The sequence below is a fragment of the Mchenga conophoros genome, linkage group LG1 (assembly GCF_057382185.1).
Source record: "Mchenga conophoros isolate Kocher_MC1m ecotype Shallow Benthic linkage group LG1, M_conophoros_male_GT1.1, whole genome shotgun sequence".
Lineage (NCBI taxonomy): Eukaryota > Metazoa > Chordata > Actinopteri > Cichliformes > Cichlidae > Mchenga > Mchenga conophoros.
Genome location: NC_140526.1, coordinates 9,292,240 through 9,311,625, shown reverse-complemented (window position 1 = coordinate 9,311,625; position 19,386 = coordinate 9,292,240). Strand labels below are relative to the sequence as shown.

General features: G+C 40.1%; 1 protein-coding gene across 2 annotated transcripts in view; it reads left to right on the top strand.

The window, feature by feature from the left end:
* Positions 1-19,386, top strand: part of garre1 (granule associated Rac and RHOG effector 1) — a 41,503-nt gene that overhangs the window by 16,447 nt on the left and 5,670 nt on the right. For both annotated transcript variants that reach the window (XM_085248932.1, XM_085248855.1), the window contains 9 exons: positions 7,503-7,715; positions 8,307-8,447; positions 8,708-8,803; positions 9,182-9,343; positions 9,565-9,723; positions 13,373-13,470; positions 16,470-16,595; positions 16,680-17,797; positions 18,780-18,945. In XM_085248932.1, coding sequence (XP_085105058.1) covers positions 7,503-7,715; positions 8,307-8,447; positions 8,708-8,803; positions 9,182-9,343; positions 9,565-9,723; positions 13,373-13,470; positions 16,470-16,595; positions 16,680-17,797; positions 18,780-18,945 — 2,279 coding nt within the window. The remainder of the gene's footprint in view (positions 1-7,502; positions 7,716-8,306; positions 8,448-8,707; positions 8,804-9,181; positions 9,344-9,564; positions 9,724-13,372; positions 13,471-16,469; positions 16,596-16,679; positions 17,798-18,779; positions 18,946-19,386) is intronic.

Sequence of the window (19,386 nt, the reverse complement as noted above, 5' to 3'; positions counted from 1 at the left end):
TTGTGTTGTCATAATAGTGTCTTCAAGGGTGCTGTGAGCATCGAGTAACTGAATCTTAATCTCTACACCACACCCAAGCAGAAAAAAGCCCATATTTCCTAATGTTTACTATGCCTGCTTCTTTTAACCTGCATTGAATGCACATTTGTGAGCCCGTGGAACAACCTGTAAAAAATCATTGTGGCAAGGACATTCAGACCCAAGTACACACAAAATTGTTTCATGGGAGAAAACACTTATACTTGGTAGTAGACTAAAAGTTAGAGAAAGCAAAAAGTTGAATGGATAAATTTAAGATTTCCCATAAAAATGTTGGATCTGTACGAGAGCCATTTGAAACAGCTGATCACATTCGTCAGTAACATTGTAGTTTGAATGCATGTAACTGAAATTTGTGCCATTTCCGTTACATGCATCATTCGTAACATTGCGCACACATACTGTCCGATTAATTTGCAGTATGTGTATAATGTTAGCAGTGGTAACACCAACAGCCTTCTTTATTTGCAGCTTAACATCCACCTACCCATTCAGAATGTGGTTACACATTGCGCCAATGCTTATTCACCAGCTTGTTTCGACACACCTTATCCAACTGTTCATTTTCTAGATCAGAGTACTGCAGATTTGCACCAGCTCCTGGGGCTGTCATTCATCTTACTTTATTTTATTTTTTTACAACTTCCCGTAACACAATGAGGGGAGCTGCTTCCTGATGGTGGCTGTGTAACATTTTAGCATCTTAGGTGTTGTGTATTAATTAAATATCAATGATTAATGTAACTCAGCAATCAGTATTTCTATTGCTGAATAGCAAGAGTAGCAGTGTTTAAACATCTAGTCTGGGTTTTTGTAGTTTGTGTAAAGATATTTTTATAGACTACACACAAATATTGGCAGAACTTAGACCAAGACTAGTCAAATTTCCATACCATTGCAGTGTGCCACAAATGACTTTGTATAGTTAAATACAACACTATAAAGCAAAAATTATGGGGATATTACTCAATCTATGCTACATGATAATACTTTATCATGTAGTAGGAGAGCTGCTACATTGCAGCGGCCAAGACACTGGAGGGCCTGCAGAACCTCAGTGGATGTGGCTGAGCCCAAAACAGGAAACACTTTTGCACCACAGTCGGTAAATCTGACTCTCTGTGGTCTTGGATATGCACAGATGAATATTAGAGGAAGCCCAAGTCTGTGAAAGTTTAGACCGCACAGCTTGGCACTCACATGTGCTGTCTAGCCTCAGGCATAAAAGGTACATTTGTTAAAATATTGAGAGAAACGTACTAATATTTTACTTTACAATGGCCTTTTTTCCAGTGTGTCAAATACATTGATCTCAGAGAAAACACTCTCCACAATAATGTTATGGTTGTAAAATGAAGGATAATGTCCCATGTGAACAAAAATATTTGAGGTAAGTAATCCAATAAGACTCTCCAGTATATTTTTTAGTAAATATTTTTTAATTTTAGGACAGTGTTTAGAAAAGTGCAGAGTTATCAGATTGAAGTGTACAGCATACGTGCACGGGTTTGTGATGAGTCATCTGCGGCTCATGTTTGTGTTTCGGTTTTGCATTGTTTTTAACAAAATATCTCTACTATCGGCCATGGTGTGCTTTGGTAGAAAAGAATTCGCTATACTCAGATTAGACTTGTTTAGACCCAGCTCATGATAATTGCAGCTAATTCAGTCTGTCTCGTACAATGTGTTGTGTTTGTGACTGTTGAGGGGATTTTCCTTTGTCTGCATGACTCGAGGAATACTTTTTGGCAGTTCGATTTATTATGAGGTCTTCAAAAAGAACCAAATGCATTTCTGGTTTTGGAGAGTTGTGGTATGTGAAGCCCCCCCCCCTTCTTTCCCTTGCTCACATCTTCTTCTCCTATTTCTTTCTTTTTTTTGCCCCCAGGCCTTTTTTCACCCCCTGGTTTGTTTTGTAGACCTGGTCTACAAAACAAACCTTCTTTTTCCAAACCACAGCAGAGCTTTCTGAGCAGTCAAAGTGAGTCTACTGCCAAATATGCATGAAATTGTCACGGTTTGTTTGGAGGCTGTTTGCTGAGCTTGTAAGTTTAAACCGCAGAGCAAAGACCAGAGGCAGATGGTGAAGTCCTCGCAGTCAGAAAGACCTTCATGGCTGTTTAAGTCAGACGACTGAATAAGCACTCTCAACTTGGTGCACAATGGAAACACTGGGAAAAACACCACCTTGGTCTTCAACTGTTAATAACACTCTGAGGATAAACCTTTCAACACGGTTAAAACTAGGGACGTGGACAACATGCACCATACAGTCTTTCATGAGCGAGATTTTAATAAAAAAAAAAAAAAAAAGTCTACAGTCAGCCTAAACAGATGCACAACAGTTAGTTTGTAATGAAATATGGCATATCCTGCTGCTCACATGTTGGTGTAACAACATTTCTGGGCGTCCTTCTGTTTCCAGTTCAAACCAAAACAGATTAAAGGTTTAAAATAACCCCATGGAGTTTTTGACCAAGGGTGGGTCCTCTATCTGTTTGTATGAGAGCAAGCAGACTGACAATCTGATGTCCCCGATAAGGTGTGACGAAAAGTATAAGCTGGCATACACAGATGTAAACAATACAGGATTTAAAACATCAAAGAGCTAACTTAAAAAAAAAAAAAGCAAACTATATGATTTATAAGGTCTCTACAAATATTAGATTGTAATAAATAATAAAATAGGCTCTGGTTAGAGTGGCCTCTAGGTCATAGCAGGTCTCCAAAGCAGAGCAAGGTCCACTGTCACTACCTGCAGTTTAAGACAACACCAAGATGGCCAGCTTGGTAGCACTTCAAACTTTTCAAAATAAAAGTGGCATCAGTTGTGGGTGATGTCTTTCTCAGATGAATTTAAAAGATGAGTCAGTTTAACATTTCTGAATGTTTATCAAATATTCTTGGGCAGTCCATCCAAGTTAAAATCCATTGTTATTACGGTCAGTATGTGAGATTGGGCAATTAATGAAGTTATTAAATCTTGGCTTTTTCACAACTGAGAGAAATGGCAACGTTCATGTTTTATTCAATTATACTTGCGGTTTTTGACAACATGCGTGTTTCTTCAGAAAATGCGCGATAGTAATTTATAAAGAGTGTAAACAAACAATAACAACCAAAGAAGTGTGTATGATAGAGGCTGGCGCTCCATGTAACAGTTAGACCAAGCTTAATCTGCAATATCCTTTTCGTTTTACACAACGGAGACCGCTCTGCTCAAATCTGACAATCTAAGAGAAAGCATTGGAAATGAAGTATTTTTTTCTGTCAGATCATAATGGCCATTTTTAAAATTTTCACAGCTGACATCATCCTGATTGCATCAGATCTGCTAATATTTACTTTGAACCCAGCATTAGGCCTCAAGAAAAAAATGTGCTCGGCACGATACTTTATATATCTCTCTTAGCCTGATTGTTGTGCCATTTAAAGATGAACCCCATTTTAACCAAACTATGAGATTATATTGGATTTTTTTGTTCTGCTTATTTGGCTGATGAAGTTCCATCCACATGACTTTAGAGTCCCGCAGAACAGCTGTTTTACGTTTTTGAAGACTAGAATATCTAATAGGCCACTTCTGAGAAATGTAGGGGTCAGGATAATTGTGACCTTCCTGTTTCTTAGAAATGATTGTGTAAGGGGGAAGATGAACAGAGGTAGGCTGCTTGTTTTCTTTTGTAGATCAGACAGCAATGCAACCCCACTATGTAAGCATCTGGTTGTTGTAATAGCTTCACTCTCCTTTTACCCAGAAAAGGTCTGGACTTCAGGAACTCTACTCTCCCAGATCTGGTGTGGTGATTGTGCAGGTGTTCTCAGAAAATAGAAGTATAAATGTTGATGATTGATTCATGATTCGCCTTGTTTGGTTCTGAGGGAGGCCAGCATGAGCTTGGCTCTGCTGCACTCACTATTTCTCATATTTTCCATGACTGTGTGGGATACTGCACAGCCAATCACATGTGTTATCCATTATCTTATGCTTTAGCCATGTCCTCATTTTTTTTTCTTTCTTTGCTTGATTATAGCAGCCTTTGTAGCAGAGTAGTTTTTGATTTTTTTGTCAGCATGTGCTCATTTTGTTATCTTCATTAAGATATGCTGGTGATATCTACCTCGGCCCTCATTATCAGTGTTTGTTATGTTATTTTTCTGTTTGGCAAACATACTATATCTCCATTGAATAATTGACCTCTGATTAGTTGCTTTAACAGCAACAACAGGTGTTTCTCATGTAGTGTACCCTGAAAATGAGCCCGTATTTATCAGATCTCCAACTGAAGGTGGCAGGGGGATAGGCATCATATTATCCTACATAGTTTAGTGAATCTAAGAGTTTTGGCATGAACTTGCAGTTATGGATTTCATTTTGAGGACTGTAGCGACGGAAGTGTTGGCTTCTCCACCTTTTGCTGGTAAGTTGGAGTTCACTGTCGACTTTTGTACAGTTTTTTTTTTTTATTGGCCTCAAAGGATAAATGTTGCTCATTTCAGTGATCCAGTAATGATTTTCCCAGTACTACCATAAAGGTTTTTCAGTTAAATATCCAACAGATTGTCAGTAGATTGCTTTGGAATTTTCTATAAATATTTAAGTCCCCCAGACATTCTAATTTAATCGAATTTAACTCATTCTATTTTTTCCTCTGACTTCTCACTTTGCACCATCAGCAGATTGAAATATCACAACTGATTTATATAACAACACCATCTCCCTGATATTCATGGTCCACATTGATGTATCTTTGTGATGAGTTGTTCAGAACGTATATATGTAAATGTGTATTTGCAAAATTGAGAACTTACTTTAGTGTGGCAGCATTTAGAACTAAGCAAAGACTGTGATGATGCATTGTCATTGTAGATATAAGCATCTTAGCATACTGACATTAGTTTTTTAGTCTAGAGCAGAGCTGTGCCATATAATATCTCAGAGCCACAAGTTTTCCTCTGAACTTGTCTTGTTTCTTTTCAGTCCAGGACCAGCTTGTTGTTATTTTAGTTGCATTATGAGGAACAGATTAAACAAACCACATGATATACTGACATTTTCAACTTTCAGACAGGATACTGACTCTGAGTCACAGAGAAACTTCTTGTTTGGTAGTTTTCTTTTCTTTTTCTTTTGGTGAGCTTTCATATTGCTTGTTGCACACTATATAAAAAACGTTTCTTTCATACTTACAGGGGTTTTCCTGGCTCAGAATGTTCAGTGAGTTGCATTACTTTCTCTGAACTGTAATTAAAAAAAAAAGTAGTTAAAAAATTGTTGGGAAAGGTAGGTTCTCTAACTTGTTATGCTTGTTATAAGAAAACTCATTTTATAGTTCTACCTCAGGCTTGCTGTGGTAGAACTTTATTTATCCAATGCGCACACTGACTCAGAAAACATGTTGACATCTATAATTTTAAATGAGATTCCCAGAATCCAGTCAGTGCCCGAAGAACTGAAGTCTTGCAATCAGATTTTTATTTTTTATTTTTAATATAGAAAATGAGCCAGGAAGATACAGACCAATTAAAATAAGTTGAAACTGAGTTGCATCAGTAATTGGGAGGTATAGAAAGATTCAAACCTCATGGTGTAAGGTGTGATGATTCTTCAGTCTAAATATAAAAGCACATGTTTCAGTGTGTTTTCGCCTCAGCAAACAGTTCATCGGTGGAAATCAGAGTTTGTGCCAGCTCAGACTCTGCAAAAGATGCTGCTTAACAGCCTCTTCGTAGGTTTTCTCTTTTGCACAAACCACAATTAAACTTTGCAAAAGAACATGAAAAGAAGCCTGAATATTCAGAGGATATTTCTGGTCAGAAGAGCTCATATAAATTTGTTCAGTTTCTGTGAGGTCCAGCATGTTAAACATGAGCCCTGCTTGGAATACCACAGTGCATGGTCTTTGAATTTTTCCAGCACTGCTTTCGTATGGAGGATTGAGTGTGCCTTCAAAAAGACTTCATATGAAAAAATGGAAAAATAGACTAGAAGCTTGTCAATGAAATGTGTACCCACACATAACAGCGAGAACTACATTTGAGTTCCCGCTGTAATTATCGTAAACTTAAACAAAATCAATTTCATTTGAATTTTATATTTAGTTACTCTAAAGTTTCACTCTTGAGTCATTTGATATTTAAATGGAATCTGAATGAGGCAGTAAATTCCAAAGTCATGAGCATGTCAAATATGATAATTTATTTGGCAACGTGTCCTATTTTGTAGTTGTTACAAAACCGATGAAACTCCAAAGTCATGGCGGTTTTATGCCTCCAGTCATTTGTGCATCTTAGTTTTGGTGTCCGTGAATTGTGTTAAAGAATGAAGATGGCTTCGTTGTTGTTGTTCCTGTCTGCCATCATAAAGCAACTGCATATTTCTTACTTCAGAACTCAGCCCTATCCCTTGAGATATTTTCAGCAGGTATCTGAAAAAGAAAACCCTGTGACCGTAGCGAACCCACGGTGTCCTATTTCTCTTATTTTGCAAACTGAACAACAAACAGCTTGTCTGAACTCAGCAAGCACTTGCTTGGACACACTTTGTAGTGGAATGATGTCAGTTATTATTGTCAACTTTGCACATGCTTTTCCCACATGTGTGGAATAGTGGATTTTTCTCTCCTTGCTATAATGTTCTTATATAATTATCTATTTATCTATCACTAAAGTTTACTTTATCGTAAAGTTTAGGTTTGCTAAAATCTGGTAAAATGTTGTATTTTGGAAGTTGATGTATTGGTTATAGAGATTTGGTCTTGCCATCTTTCACATTACGATTCTTAAGTTTGTGTAAAAAAACAAATAGGAAATAAGGTAGCAAAGTGTTTCTGAAAGAGAACTTAAGTTTATTTGTTGGATAAGTTTGAGATTAATAGGGCATACAATCGTTGAAAGCAGTAGCCAGACTTTAATCTGCCTGGTATTCATTTGCTGTATGTGTGTATAAACAGTTTAATGGTTGTCGCTAGCATGTTTTTCAAAGCATTTATCTTAATATGCTGCAACTCGAGCCAAAACACATCATGCCTGCGCAACATCCTGCACCAAATTTACCGAAACAAGCATATATCACAGCTTTTGAGGTTTACCTGTCAAGCATGATGATGTTTTGTGTATAGAAAATAGTTGACACACTTCTTAATTCCTGGAACTTTATGGTTGAACAGGCAGGCAAATGCAAAAAAAAAAATATTAGATGGAGAAATAACTTGTTGGTAAAGCAACCAGTCATTACTTGACGAATGCTTCATTAGATAGGCGCAAACAAAGCAGCAAGCAGTTTTGTTTTAATCAACAATAACGAAGCCCAGAGGCATGTGGACATACAGGATTCCACCTCTATGCTGAGGGCATCCATATTGTTTGGTTTCTCAAACATCTTGACTGAGCCACATTCAAATAATGAGTGCTCTTAGACTTAAGGTATGTTGTAACTGTAATCTCTGTGTTCTTTTTCCCAGGTACTAGGTCGGTGCTTCCTCACGGTGATGCAGGTCCATTTCCAGTTTCTATCACAGGCTCTTCAGAAAGTCCAGCCCGTGGCTCAGTCTTGCCTGGCCGAGGCTCTTGCCCAGGCCCAAGAGCGCTGTGCCAATGCCCGCTCCCAAAGCTCTGACCTTGGGCCCCTTACAGAGCTGGAAGAAGCTTCCCGCTCATGGAAAGGTGCAGCTGAGGTATGCAGCCACAGCCCCAGGACTTTTCCAGATCTAAGCTTTGGAAATGTGTGGTTTGTCTGTGTGAGGTGAAAAAAAACAGCTTGCTACACATTCCTGAAAAATGCCAACAATTTATGATTTCCAGTCCAAATTTCCTATTTCCTCTTTTCTAGGCTGTAGCCTGTCTGTAAACTTGCATTGCTATGTTCTTTAAAGCCTATCTCTATGTAGGAGAAGCTGTTTTGTAAGAGGACCCAACTGATCTCCTGGCTTATCAGTCTCCAAGGACCCTTTCAAGATTTGTTGTATACAGTGAAGCAGAGAGGAGAATAGTGGGTTGATTGATTTGTTAAACTCGGGCATGCAGAGTGTTAGCCCTGCAGGGAATCAGCCTGGATAGAGGGAGACACCAGAGGGCTCATATTTCAGAAGCTACACAAGATAGGGTTTTTGCAGCATTGAAAGAAAACTATCAGTATTATATTAGCATTATACATTTATTCTCAAGTACTTCTTGCTTGTGGTGAGATTTTGTTGCAGTGCAACATTTCATTGATGTTCCTGCTGTAAATTGACCCAGAGCTCTTTTGTATGCTGCTGTACCCTCAGGCCACGGCGAGGCTGAGAGAGAGGGGCCGGGACGGCTGCCTGGCAGGCATCCAGGTTCAGCAACTCTTTTGCTCCAACAACACAACCATCCCTGAGCACCAGCTGAAGGAGCTCAACATGAAGATTGACAGTGCTTTACAGGTGCAGTATGAGTGTATAGATCAGGCTAGGAAATTAGTTGCTGTTATTCCAGAGTTAGACATATACTGAGGTATGTTTTAAGAATCAAATGGACTTTGGTCTTTGAGGTTTTCTTTTCATTTTAATGGAATAATACAATGGAACTAGATGAAGTCTTATATTATAAAACTATAATATAATTACTTTAAAAAACCGCAGAGAGGAGAAATAAAAACTGTAACATATTAAAGTAACTGATCATTTTCTTCTTCCCTGTCCAGGCTTATAAAGCAGCATTAGAGAGCCTCGGTCATAGTGAGTATGCTCTGAAGGCAGGCTTTCATCTCAACCCCAAAGCTGTGGAGGCAGCCTTACAGGTGTGTTCACTATCACAAATTGTAACCTTTCCATGTCAAGGTGGCATGCTCTCCCCCCCCCCGTGTGTGTGTGTGTGTGTGTGTGTGTGTGTGTGTGTGTGTGTGTGTTCGTTCCCTTCCCTTCTGCTATTGTAGCGTGTTCGCTTAATTCTCCCGTCACTGTGGACTGGAGTTGGTGGCTGTCCACTGTTCCTTATACTTGCAATGATTTAATGCCTGTTAATTTCCCAGTAGCATAAAGTTTGTTTTTATGGTACTTGTATCATTTTAGTGTTGACACAGGAGTTGATTAAAGAATATTACGAACATATCTCATGTTTTTTGCTGTAATGAGTGTTTTGGCTGTTGTGTGTTTATATCCATGCGTGTGTCGTATAGGGTTGTTGCAGTGAGGCTGAGGCTCAGCAGGCGGGCAGGATGCAGACCACCTCGCAGCCCATTCAGTGCGAGCTGCCCACCATCCCCGTGCAAATTGGCTCACATTTTCTCAAAGGAGTGTCCTTCAATGAGTCAGCAGCTGAAAACCTCAAATTGAAAACGGTATGATCCTCATCTCGTCTACATTCTGTTGTTTTTTTTGTTTCATCATCAAAACATTTTTCAGTGTTTTGAGTGATAACCTTAGCAGATATGTAGGCTCCTGAAGTCTCAAGTTGTTGTTGTTGGGGGGGGGGGGTTAATACAGGTGTCTATATTGTAACATCAGCAAATATTTGTGATAGGCTGCTTTGGTAATGGACCGCCATGTTTTGTTTCTTTAGCACACGATGCTGCAGCTCATTAAGGAGGCCCTTGGGCAGAACGGAGTGACACCCAGAGATGACTCTCCTGTCACTGAGGTCCTAAACCAGGTCTGCCCATCCAGTTGGAGAGGAGCTTGCAAGACAGCTGTCCAGCTACTGTTTGCCCAGGCTGGTCTGGTGAGTATAGATGTTAGGTCAGAGCACCATTCAGTAGTGTTTGTAAGAATTTCAAAATCAATGGAAAAAAAAAATAAAGTGACTTTTATTATTATAAATATTCCTCTAGATTTTTCTCCGTTTTTCTAAATGCTTAAGAAAGTCACCAGAAATGTAATTTATTTAAGTTATTTTATGTGTCTATGCCAAATGATGACTGGTCTTGTTAACATCCACTGTGTAGTTGGTACCTCAGAACAGTGGATAGTAGGTGGAATACCTGTGTGAACAGGCTTCTTCACTGCCACTGAATCCTCCATCTGAGTATCTGGTGGTTTGGCTACTTACATCCCATTGTTTGTCCGACTTGTACTGAAGATGAGCAGATCTGTCTGCTTGCTTTGAGGCAGCCAGGAGGTGTAAACGAACACCAGTGACAGACAAAAGGGAAGAAGCATTCCTTCAGCATCTGGGTGAAGGATAGGCTCGTCTGGACGGGTCTGACGAAATTCAAACAAAACTCCCCCACCCTTCTGTTGAAAAGGAGAGTCGTGGGCAGAGCCATCAGCAAGTCTTTCCTCAGAGTAACACCAGTGTGTTTATGCTTCACTGTTTATTTCCTCTGTGTGGTCTGCCCTGCTTTGTGTGTCAAAACGGAGAGCTTGTTCCCGTCCAGCCCCATGCTAACTGTAAAACAATCCCTATATGATGAATGAGCGCTTTGCATTAGCTCCTTATCTGAGCCTATTACCACCAAACCCAAAATAGATCTTGCAGCGAGTAAGCATGGACACCCACCCTCGCACACGTTGTATCTTCTCCACACATTTACTCACATGCTCATTGTCATGCAATGCACCAAATATGACTCCCACAGAAATGTTTCTCCTCCCTGTTTTCTTTACGCTCATGTGACAGTTACAGTGAGAAGCACCGTTTCTGTTGTGTTCCTGGCAATGTTGCTCACTTTTTTTATGGCTGCCAGAGTGCACTAAAACAACACGACCTTGTCTGTTCTGCTGCATTACTTCTCTGTGTGTGTCTGTTTCAACATATCTGACCAACTGACTGCATCTGTGTGCGGTTCTCACATAGTTTGCCCCCCCCCCCTTTTTTTTTTTTTTTTAAAGGATGCACCTGCCTTTTTAATAACAATAGGGTAATTTCCTGCAATACAGGAAATGGACTCCTCCCACCTTCACTCCCTCTTTATGACCCAGCTACTCAGGTCTCAAGGAGCCAAGGCCACTTTCAAAGAACTTGCAAATATATTTGACTCCCAGCAGACAGGAAGGCTTACCTGTGTGTTGTGACTTGCTGATTAAAGTCATTCACCTTTCTCACCTTGAACTCTCGCTGCTAAGTAGGAAATTAATGAGAGGTACCAGTAACTAGCATTTGACTTCTAACTATTTTTCCACAACATACCATGCCTGGAAAAAAGTCTTAAATTAGACTGACATTTTCTTTGAGCATAAGTCATGTCCGGTTGCTTTTTAAGACTGTGTCAGTGTGTGTTGCTGTATATGTGAAGCAAGAAAACTTAAAATATAGAGTAACTTTTTTGATTTCTAAACTGTGACACATTTATATTATCTCTGACAGAACAGGTATACATTTTTACTTGATATAAAAGTGTCATGTAGCAGCATTATGTGTTTATTTCCTGAGTGGGCAGAACACGACAAGCCCAGGCATGTCTGACAGCAAGTGCCACATGTAAATGGTGAATCGACTGGTTCTTATATAACGCTTTCTACTCTACCTGAGCACTCGGTGTACTTTATAGCTCATTCACCCAAGTGCTTGTTTTCTGTGCTTAAGTGCTTTCTATCTAATATTCACACGCTGATGAATGCATCGTAGAGAAACCAGGGTCTCGCAAAGATACAAGAATACAATTTGAGTTTATCTTGCCCAAGTACCTCAAGTTGGGCCTTTTTAGGGTTTGAAACCCACAGAGATGCGGTGTTTGGAGAAAATGCATCCCAGCTGTCCGATAATCTTGACACATAAGGGATAACTAAGGGTTTTGACAATGGTCATGACAAATGCATATTAATGATCAAGAAAATGACCTCGCAGCCCATTTGTTCGTCAGTGGTGCTAGTTTCAGTCATTATGCAAATGTTTAAGGTTAAAGAAACCTGCATTCAGCTGAGGCTGAAGACGTCACTTGGATGTGTGATGAAACATTTCTCCCACTAAAAATGCTACATCCAGATGAACAGAATCAACTTTTTGGGTTGTCATGAAAGTGTTTTACTTCATCTGACAGAGTATATACACTTGTTTGTTTACTCATAGTTGCCAGAGTTTGTCTCCTCTACATAATGTTTAGTAGGTTTTTCACTTGCACGTACAGAAATGGCCAACAAGTTAATGTCACGTCGTAAGCGGTCACGTGTCCCCAAAATCTCTATGCAAGCCTCCAAGGATGGTTTGGTAAAAAGGGAGCTACTTCAAATACTTCAAACCTCCAAATAAGCACAATAAAAAGCAAGAATATGCAAGAAGTGCAAAATAGGCAATAAAACTGTTCTCACTAAAGGAGGAAACGGCAAACTTGTTTCACCAGTTAAGGGTCGAGCATGAAAGGAGGAGATGCTAGCAGCTGGTGACATGTAGACCCTGACCAGTACAGGATTTTAAAAGTTCTATATTCCAATATATCAGCCACTATATTTATTTTTCTCAGACATTTGAACTATACATAGATTTACTAAACATTTGTCATGTGTAGTTATTTCTGAGTCCTTGCTAAGATGATATGACGGTGCACTTGAGAAATGTTTTTACGCCAAAAACAATCTTGTCACAGGAACTTGCGGATTACTTTTTTCCTCCCAATTCTGCCCAGATCAGCTGATTGTTGTGTTCGTGGCGTTCCAAACATGGCACTAATAGGGAAGTGCTTATGAAGTTATTTGCACGCTTGAAGAAGTTGATCCTGGTTTTTCAAATGGCGCCAACAGGGAAGTTATGCAGTGACCTCTGGTGGACAAAATATGCAACACTGATACTGACTGAAGGGTGTTTCTCCCAGATCTTCTTTACTTTAACTTCATTTTAACCTTAAATTTAATTTAGAAGCCATTATAAATGCAGATATGAATATATGAGCACAAAGATAATATTTGCTGAGAATTGGTCTGAACTGATATTTCCGGGGGGACAAACTGTGAATGAAAATTTCTGATATCGTTAGATGGTGGTAAAGGAGGGTTTTAATCAGCTGGGTAAAATTGTAATTGTATCTGTCCGTATTCTGTAGGGTTTTGTAGAGTTGGTGTCTTTATACTCGCCAAGTTTGACGTCACATATTTGTAGCACTTTGGACGGTCTTGCATTTCAGTTTTTGTAACCTAGTGCACTGGACCACTGCACTGCAGATGGGTGGAAGATGCGAGTGTACGTTGGGTCAGTTTTTACCGCGATTTTAATGATAGTCCTGTACTGAAGTTAAGAGAGCTACAGATATACAGAGGGAAATGGTGCAACAGTTTGAAAAGAAAAAACTTCGTGGAAAATAAAATAAAAAATGGCAAAAAAACTTAGCAGCAATCCAGCACAACCTTTTTTTTTTTTCAGAAGATAAATCACAATAATGGAAAGAAATGGCAGGAAAGGTTAAGATGGCTAACAGAAGGGTATTTCTGTGTCCTGTCAGGTGGTTGTCGATACTGCGCAGATTGAGAACAAGGAGGCCTATGCTCCCCAGATCACTCTGGAGGGATCCAAGGTGGTGGTCCAGGTTCCTTCTACATGGTGAGTACAATGTGAGAAATGCAACACACAAGTTGTTTTTATGAGTTGTTTTTTTTTTTTTTTAATGTGGCATATAGGTAATATGTATACATTCTTTAATTGTTTTTGTTTGTATACATGTTATTCAGCCTTTTTGCCAGGAAATCATAATTAAAACAGGTACCTGGGCTGTTTACTACAGTCGCAATCAAAAGTTTAAGATCACTTGAAAAATGGCAGAAAATTATATTTATATTTTATTATATTTTGCATTGTTGGATCTTAACAAGCTTCCAAGTAGAGCGTCAACAACAACAAGAAGAAACAGGAGTGAGACAAAACAATTTTTGAGCATGCATTTTATTGAAGACAACACTTAAACTGAAACAGTTTAAATAGTTAATGTTTTACAGCTGATCAAAAGTTTCAGACCACATGCCTTTAAAAGGTGAAATCTGTGCAAAAATGTGGATTCATTGTCATTTTCTGTCAGGTAGTCACACTGTCATGACGTTCTGATGGTAAAGGCGAAAAACCTTTCCCTTTATGAACGTGGTCGGGTTGTTGAACTGCATAAGTAGGGTCTCTCGCAGTGTGCCATCGCTGCTGAGGTGGGGCGCAGTAAGACAAGTCATGTGGAATTTCTTAAATGAACTTGAGGGTTATGGAGCAAAAAAGTCAAGTGAAGACCCAAAGAAATTTCACCAGCAATGAGGCAGAGGATCCAATTGGCTGTCTGTGAAGACACTGGACGATCCTCGACCCAAATTAAGGCGGTTAGTGGTGCCAACTGCAGCCCCATAACATCAGACTGCATCTGAGGCTGAAGGGGTTGAAAAACAAAAAACGTCTTCAAAGGCCTCGTCTCCTTGAGCGCCACAGACCTGACCGTTTGGACTTTGCAAGTGAGCACCAAACATGGGACATTGAAAAGTGGAAGAAAGTTTTATTTTTTGATGAGAAAAAATTTCACCTTGATGCAACGTTGCTGGCATGACAAGCAGATCCCAGCAGATGTTTTCTATGCGCCACAGTGGGGGGAGCGCCATAACGGTCTGGGGTGTTTTCCTTTAATGGAACAATGGAGCTTCAGGAGGTGCAGGGGTGTCAAATGGCCGCTGGCTATGTCCCCATGTTGCAGAGAGCATCCTTCATGACTGAGGGCCCTCATCTCTGTGGTAATGACTGGGTTTTTCAACAGGACGATGCTACAGTACACAATGCGCGCAGGACAACGAACTTCTTCCAGGAGAATAACAGGGGGTCATCCTGCATGTTCCCCTAATCTAAATCCAATTGAGAACCTTTGGGGATGGATGGCAAGGGAAGTAGATGCCCTTCGTGCAGCCATCTTCAACACTTGGAGAAATGTTCCCAGGCACCTCATGGAAACGCTTGCATCAAGCATGCTGCAACAAATTTTTGAAGTGATCAATGGTGGAGCATTGTTTTCAATAAATTGCATGCTCAAAAAATGTTTTGTCTGACTCCCCTTTCTTCTTGTCGTTGAAGCTTTACTTGGAACCTTGTTAAGATCCAACCATGGAAAATGATTTTTTTCCCCCCCATTTTTTAAGTGGTCTTAAACTTTTGATTGGGACTCTATCAGTTCTTCGTCACACTGGCTTTTAATAAGTGTAAATTTAGTCAACCTTAAAAAGCTGCATCCCAGTGCTGTCTTATTTGGCAGTTGGTTTTATGATGGCAAATATCCGCCGTAGACTGATTTTTATTTTTTTATTTTTTTAAATAAATAAAATAAGATTGATGAGGCCAACCACTAGTTTTTGAAGACAAGTTATGATGGCTGGAACCAGACAGGATGAAAGACGGGCTGGATCTTATTGTGAAACAGGGGACAGACATGAGCATAGTCTGCAGTCATCAGAAAAGTGTTTACTGAGATCACAGACCAAGAGAGCTGAAAGTTTGTTTTTTGTTTTTTATTTGTTTTTTATAAACTTCTTTACAACAGGAAGTCTTTTTGCAGCCAGAAGAGTTGCCCCCTGCTGGCCATTAACAAGAATACAGGTTTAAAGTATTAATGTGTTGGCTTCACTTTTCAGAGCCAGAAGCTTTATTCATCCTTTACAAATTCTGTGGCCAATGCTGATGTTTAAATAGATGACAAAAAAAACAAACAAAGAAAAACTGCTCTTACACTGCAGAACTTCAACTTTACTCATTTATAGCATCAGCTGTAAATTTTCAAGCACACCTACACATGTGCTGACTGAGCTTTGGGTAATAAATCAATGCATTAGTATCTGAACCTTTTCATTGTGGGTTTGTGAGCAGACAGCAGAATTTACAGTCCCTTAGTAAACAGATAAGTAACATACAAATCTAGACTGTTGGAGACAGTTGAAAATTGAAGGCAAGTAAATTGAAGTTGGTATTATGGAACAAATCAACACATGCTGTTGATTTGGACGGTTTTATACAGACTTTAAAGCTTAAGGCTCAAGAGGGATTGAGAATGTGTTTGATATAAAATATTTAATAAACAGTGAAATGCTGGTTAGTGCCTTCATACTTAGGTAGTATATAAGAGATTTTTGTGTAAATGATGTGTACTTTAAAACTAAGCCATATCATTGGTATTTGTGGTGTTAGAAAAGTCAAACTGGTTTTTGATTCAGAGCACTTTTATAATGGTCCTGGAAGAAGGTGTTTCTCAGAGGCTTTTATTTAACTGACTTTTTTTTTTAAAGTTATGTACTCTAATGCAGTGCTGATATTATGTGTGTTGTAAATCAAGTCAAACTAGTCAAAGCAAGTATTATTTTAGGGAATAGGGGAAGTATTTCTTCTTAAAACCTCTGTGTCGTGTCACAGTACATAGTTTTGTGATGAGTTTGAGTTTTTTATTTTAATAAAAGGAAGTGTGGGATCTTTTCTTGTTTATAAATATCACATGCCAGATATTCATCTCACCTGAGCCTTTATGTGTAAGACATACTGTTGGACTCACAGATCATGTCCTGTCCTGTTGTGAATGTTTGTGTCTTTGGGTTCAGGTGTTTGAAGGAGGACCCAGCTACTATGTCCTTACTCCAGCGAAGCTTGGACCCAGAGAAGACACTTGGTCTTGTAGACGTGCTTTACACAGCGGTGTTTGACATCAACAGGTGGAAGGAGAGAAAGTGAGTAGATGTTAGTAATGATTAACGATTTCATTCCATGTTTTGACTAGCTAACACACATTTCTTTTCTCCTGTCCACAAAAGAGAGCAAGCCTTGCCCACTATTCAGATACAGCTACAGAGAGAGAGCCCAGACTATGGCATCCCCACAGACTTGCCTCCAGGTACCAGCTCCAAGACCTCTAGTGGACTGCCCAAAACTATATCAAAGCTCACTTCCAAGTTCACAAAGAAAGTCTCATCCAGCTCAAATAGCGGAGGCAGTTTTTCCATCCCTAGTACTCCATCTCGCAGCATGCTAACAACCAGTAACTCTGAGGACAAGGCAAAAGGCATGGGCCACAGTGATGGGAGGCTACAGAGCATCCTGCAGATGGGCAGCCTGCCTTGTACCTCTGACTCCACTCAACAAAACCAGCTGGCCAACGGTTCAGTTTCTGAAGACCAGGGGATGAACCTGCCCACAGACCAAGAGATGCAGGATGTCATTGACTTTCTCTCAGGATTCAACATGGGCAAATCCCAGCAAGCCTCACCCCTGGTCAAGAGGAGGAACTCTGTGGCTTCTGCTAATCCTGCTGAGCTGAAGCCCCCAAGTGGTCCTTCACAAGCCACCTCATCAATCTCTCACAGTGCCCTGCAGCCTCCAGCTCAGACCCTGCCTCAGCCCCAGCCTCAGCCTCAACCTTCACAGCCAGTACAGAAACAACAGCCTCAGCCTAATCCACAGCCGCCTCCCCAACAGCAACAACAGCCCCAGCAGCAGCAGCAACCCCCTCCTCCACCACCTCAGCAGCCCTCCCCACAGGCCCAGCACCTCTACTACCAGCACCTCCTGCAGCCCATCACTCAACAAGCGCCTCCCCCGCAGCTTCCTCCCCAGCAAACCCCACCCCAGGTCTTACCACAACAAAGAGTGGCAAGCAAGTGGCTGGGCACTTCTGGACAACAGCCTCCGCCGCAAGGACCCCCAGCAGGGCTATCACCCCTAGGTCCCATTGGGCAGTGGGCATCATCTGGACTGCCAGACTTGAGCTCAGACCTGTACAGTCTGGGCTTGGTCAGCACCTACATGGACAGTGTCATGTCAGAGATGCTGGGTCAGAAACCCCAAGGACCTCGTAACAATACATGGCCCAACCGGGACCAGAGTGAGGGAGTGTTTGGAGTCCTGGGGGACACATTGCCCTTCGACCCAGCAGGTGATGTTTACCTTACAGTTTCATGTTTGTGTTTACATCCATATGAAACAGAGTGAACATTTATTTATATAAGAACAGCTCAACTCTTTAAGTTAAAAAGAAGGCAGACACTCACATCCAGAATATGAAGAAGTTGAGAGCACAAAAATCAGCATGACTAAATTCACCATTTTTGTTACTTGCATTATGCATTTTGGTAGTGATATCCATTAACATACTATGTTCTTATTAAATAAACAAATAATGTTGATTGTGATGAGATGAGGGAACAAACCAAAGAGCCTTTTATTTAGTTTTCTTTCACTGGGTTAGGTTAAGTTTCAGCTAATCCTGCAGCATTGATGGCACTGACTTTCATTATTTTAAAACCTCAGAGAAGCTTAGTAGTGTCTCTAACACTTTGAAAGGTATAGCTGGAGACAAATGTTCAGGAAAGGGGTGTGGGTGGCCTGAGTCTCCCTACAGTACAATCAAGATGAAACCATTAAGAAGATGGTAGTGGGTATCAAGCTGACTGTAAAAAGTTTTTAATTTAAATTCAAATCTTAATCGTGTCATAAAAGAAAATTAGCTTTCAAACATCAGCTGATATCAAAAATAAAGATGCGACTACCAGACAAATATTACTACAGTGCATAAAAGACACTGTAATTTGACTAAATTGAGCAGATTTTTCTTAAAACCTGAAGGGTGACATAAGACACCTGATATAAATATTGGTCAGGTACGATGAGAAGTTGTGGCTACAACTGTAAGTTGGTGATGTGCGCTGAATTTAGCTTGTGTCAGTTATATTTCTTACAGTGCAGCACACTCTTTTGATTGCGTCGAGGCCCATTGTGCAGAGTTGACTTAAGGCTATTGTGATTTTTCTGCTGTGGTAGACAGTCTGGCTGAATAGATTGAGCTCCAGGGAGCGAAAGAGAAAAGCTGAGGGTGTCAGAAACTCATAGTTGTGTTTATCCTCCCTTTCCACGCGCAGTTGGCTCGGACCCGGAGTTTGCACGTTACGTCGCCGGCGTCAGTCAGGCCATGCAGCAGAAACGGCAGGTACAGCACATTCGCCGCCCCAGCAACACGCGCAGCAACTGGCCAATGCCTGATGAGCAGCACAGGACCTGGTCCCACCCAGAATACTTCAGCGAGGGGTTGGTACCCATACATCTGCTTTTACCACTCATTCATTGCCAGACAAGTTGACATTTTAGCACGTGTCCCACATAGGGATGTTTAAGAATATATAATGACCCTCAATCAACCAAGCTATTTCAACTAGAATCAGAGTAAGGGCCTTTTTATTATGCATGGTTTTAGTTATTCAACCTATGCTGTTTCATTTATATGTGACAGAGATTCTAAAAATGCTCTTATGTTATTGGTTAAAAAACACCAATTCTACAAATAAATTACATTTTATAATATGTGTCTATTACTATTTCAAAAACAGCTGGTCTTTGGTTCAACAGTACTAAAACCCAAAACTTTGGGTATGTCTAAGTGAATTCTACAGTATTCTGTTATCAGTTTAACTCAAAAAATATCAATAAACAAATTGTAATAAAGTCACCATGTTTTTCATCCTTTTCCTT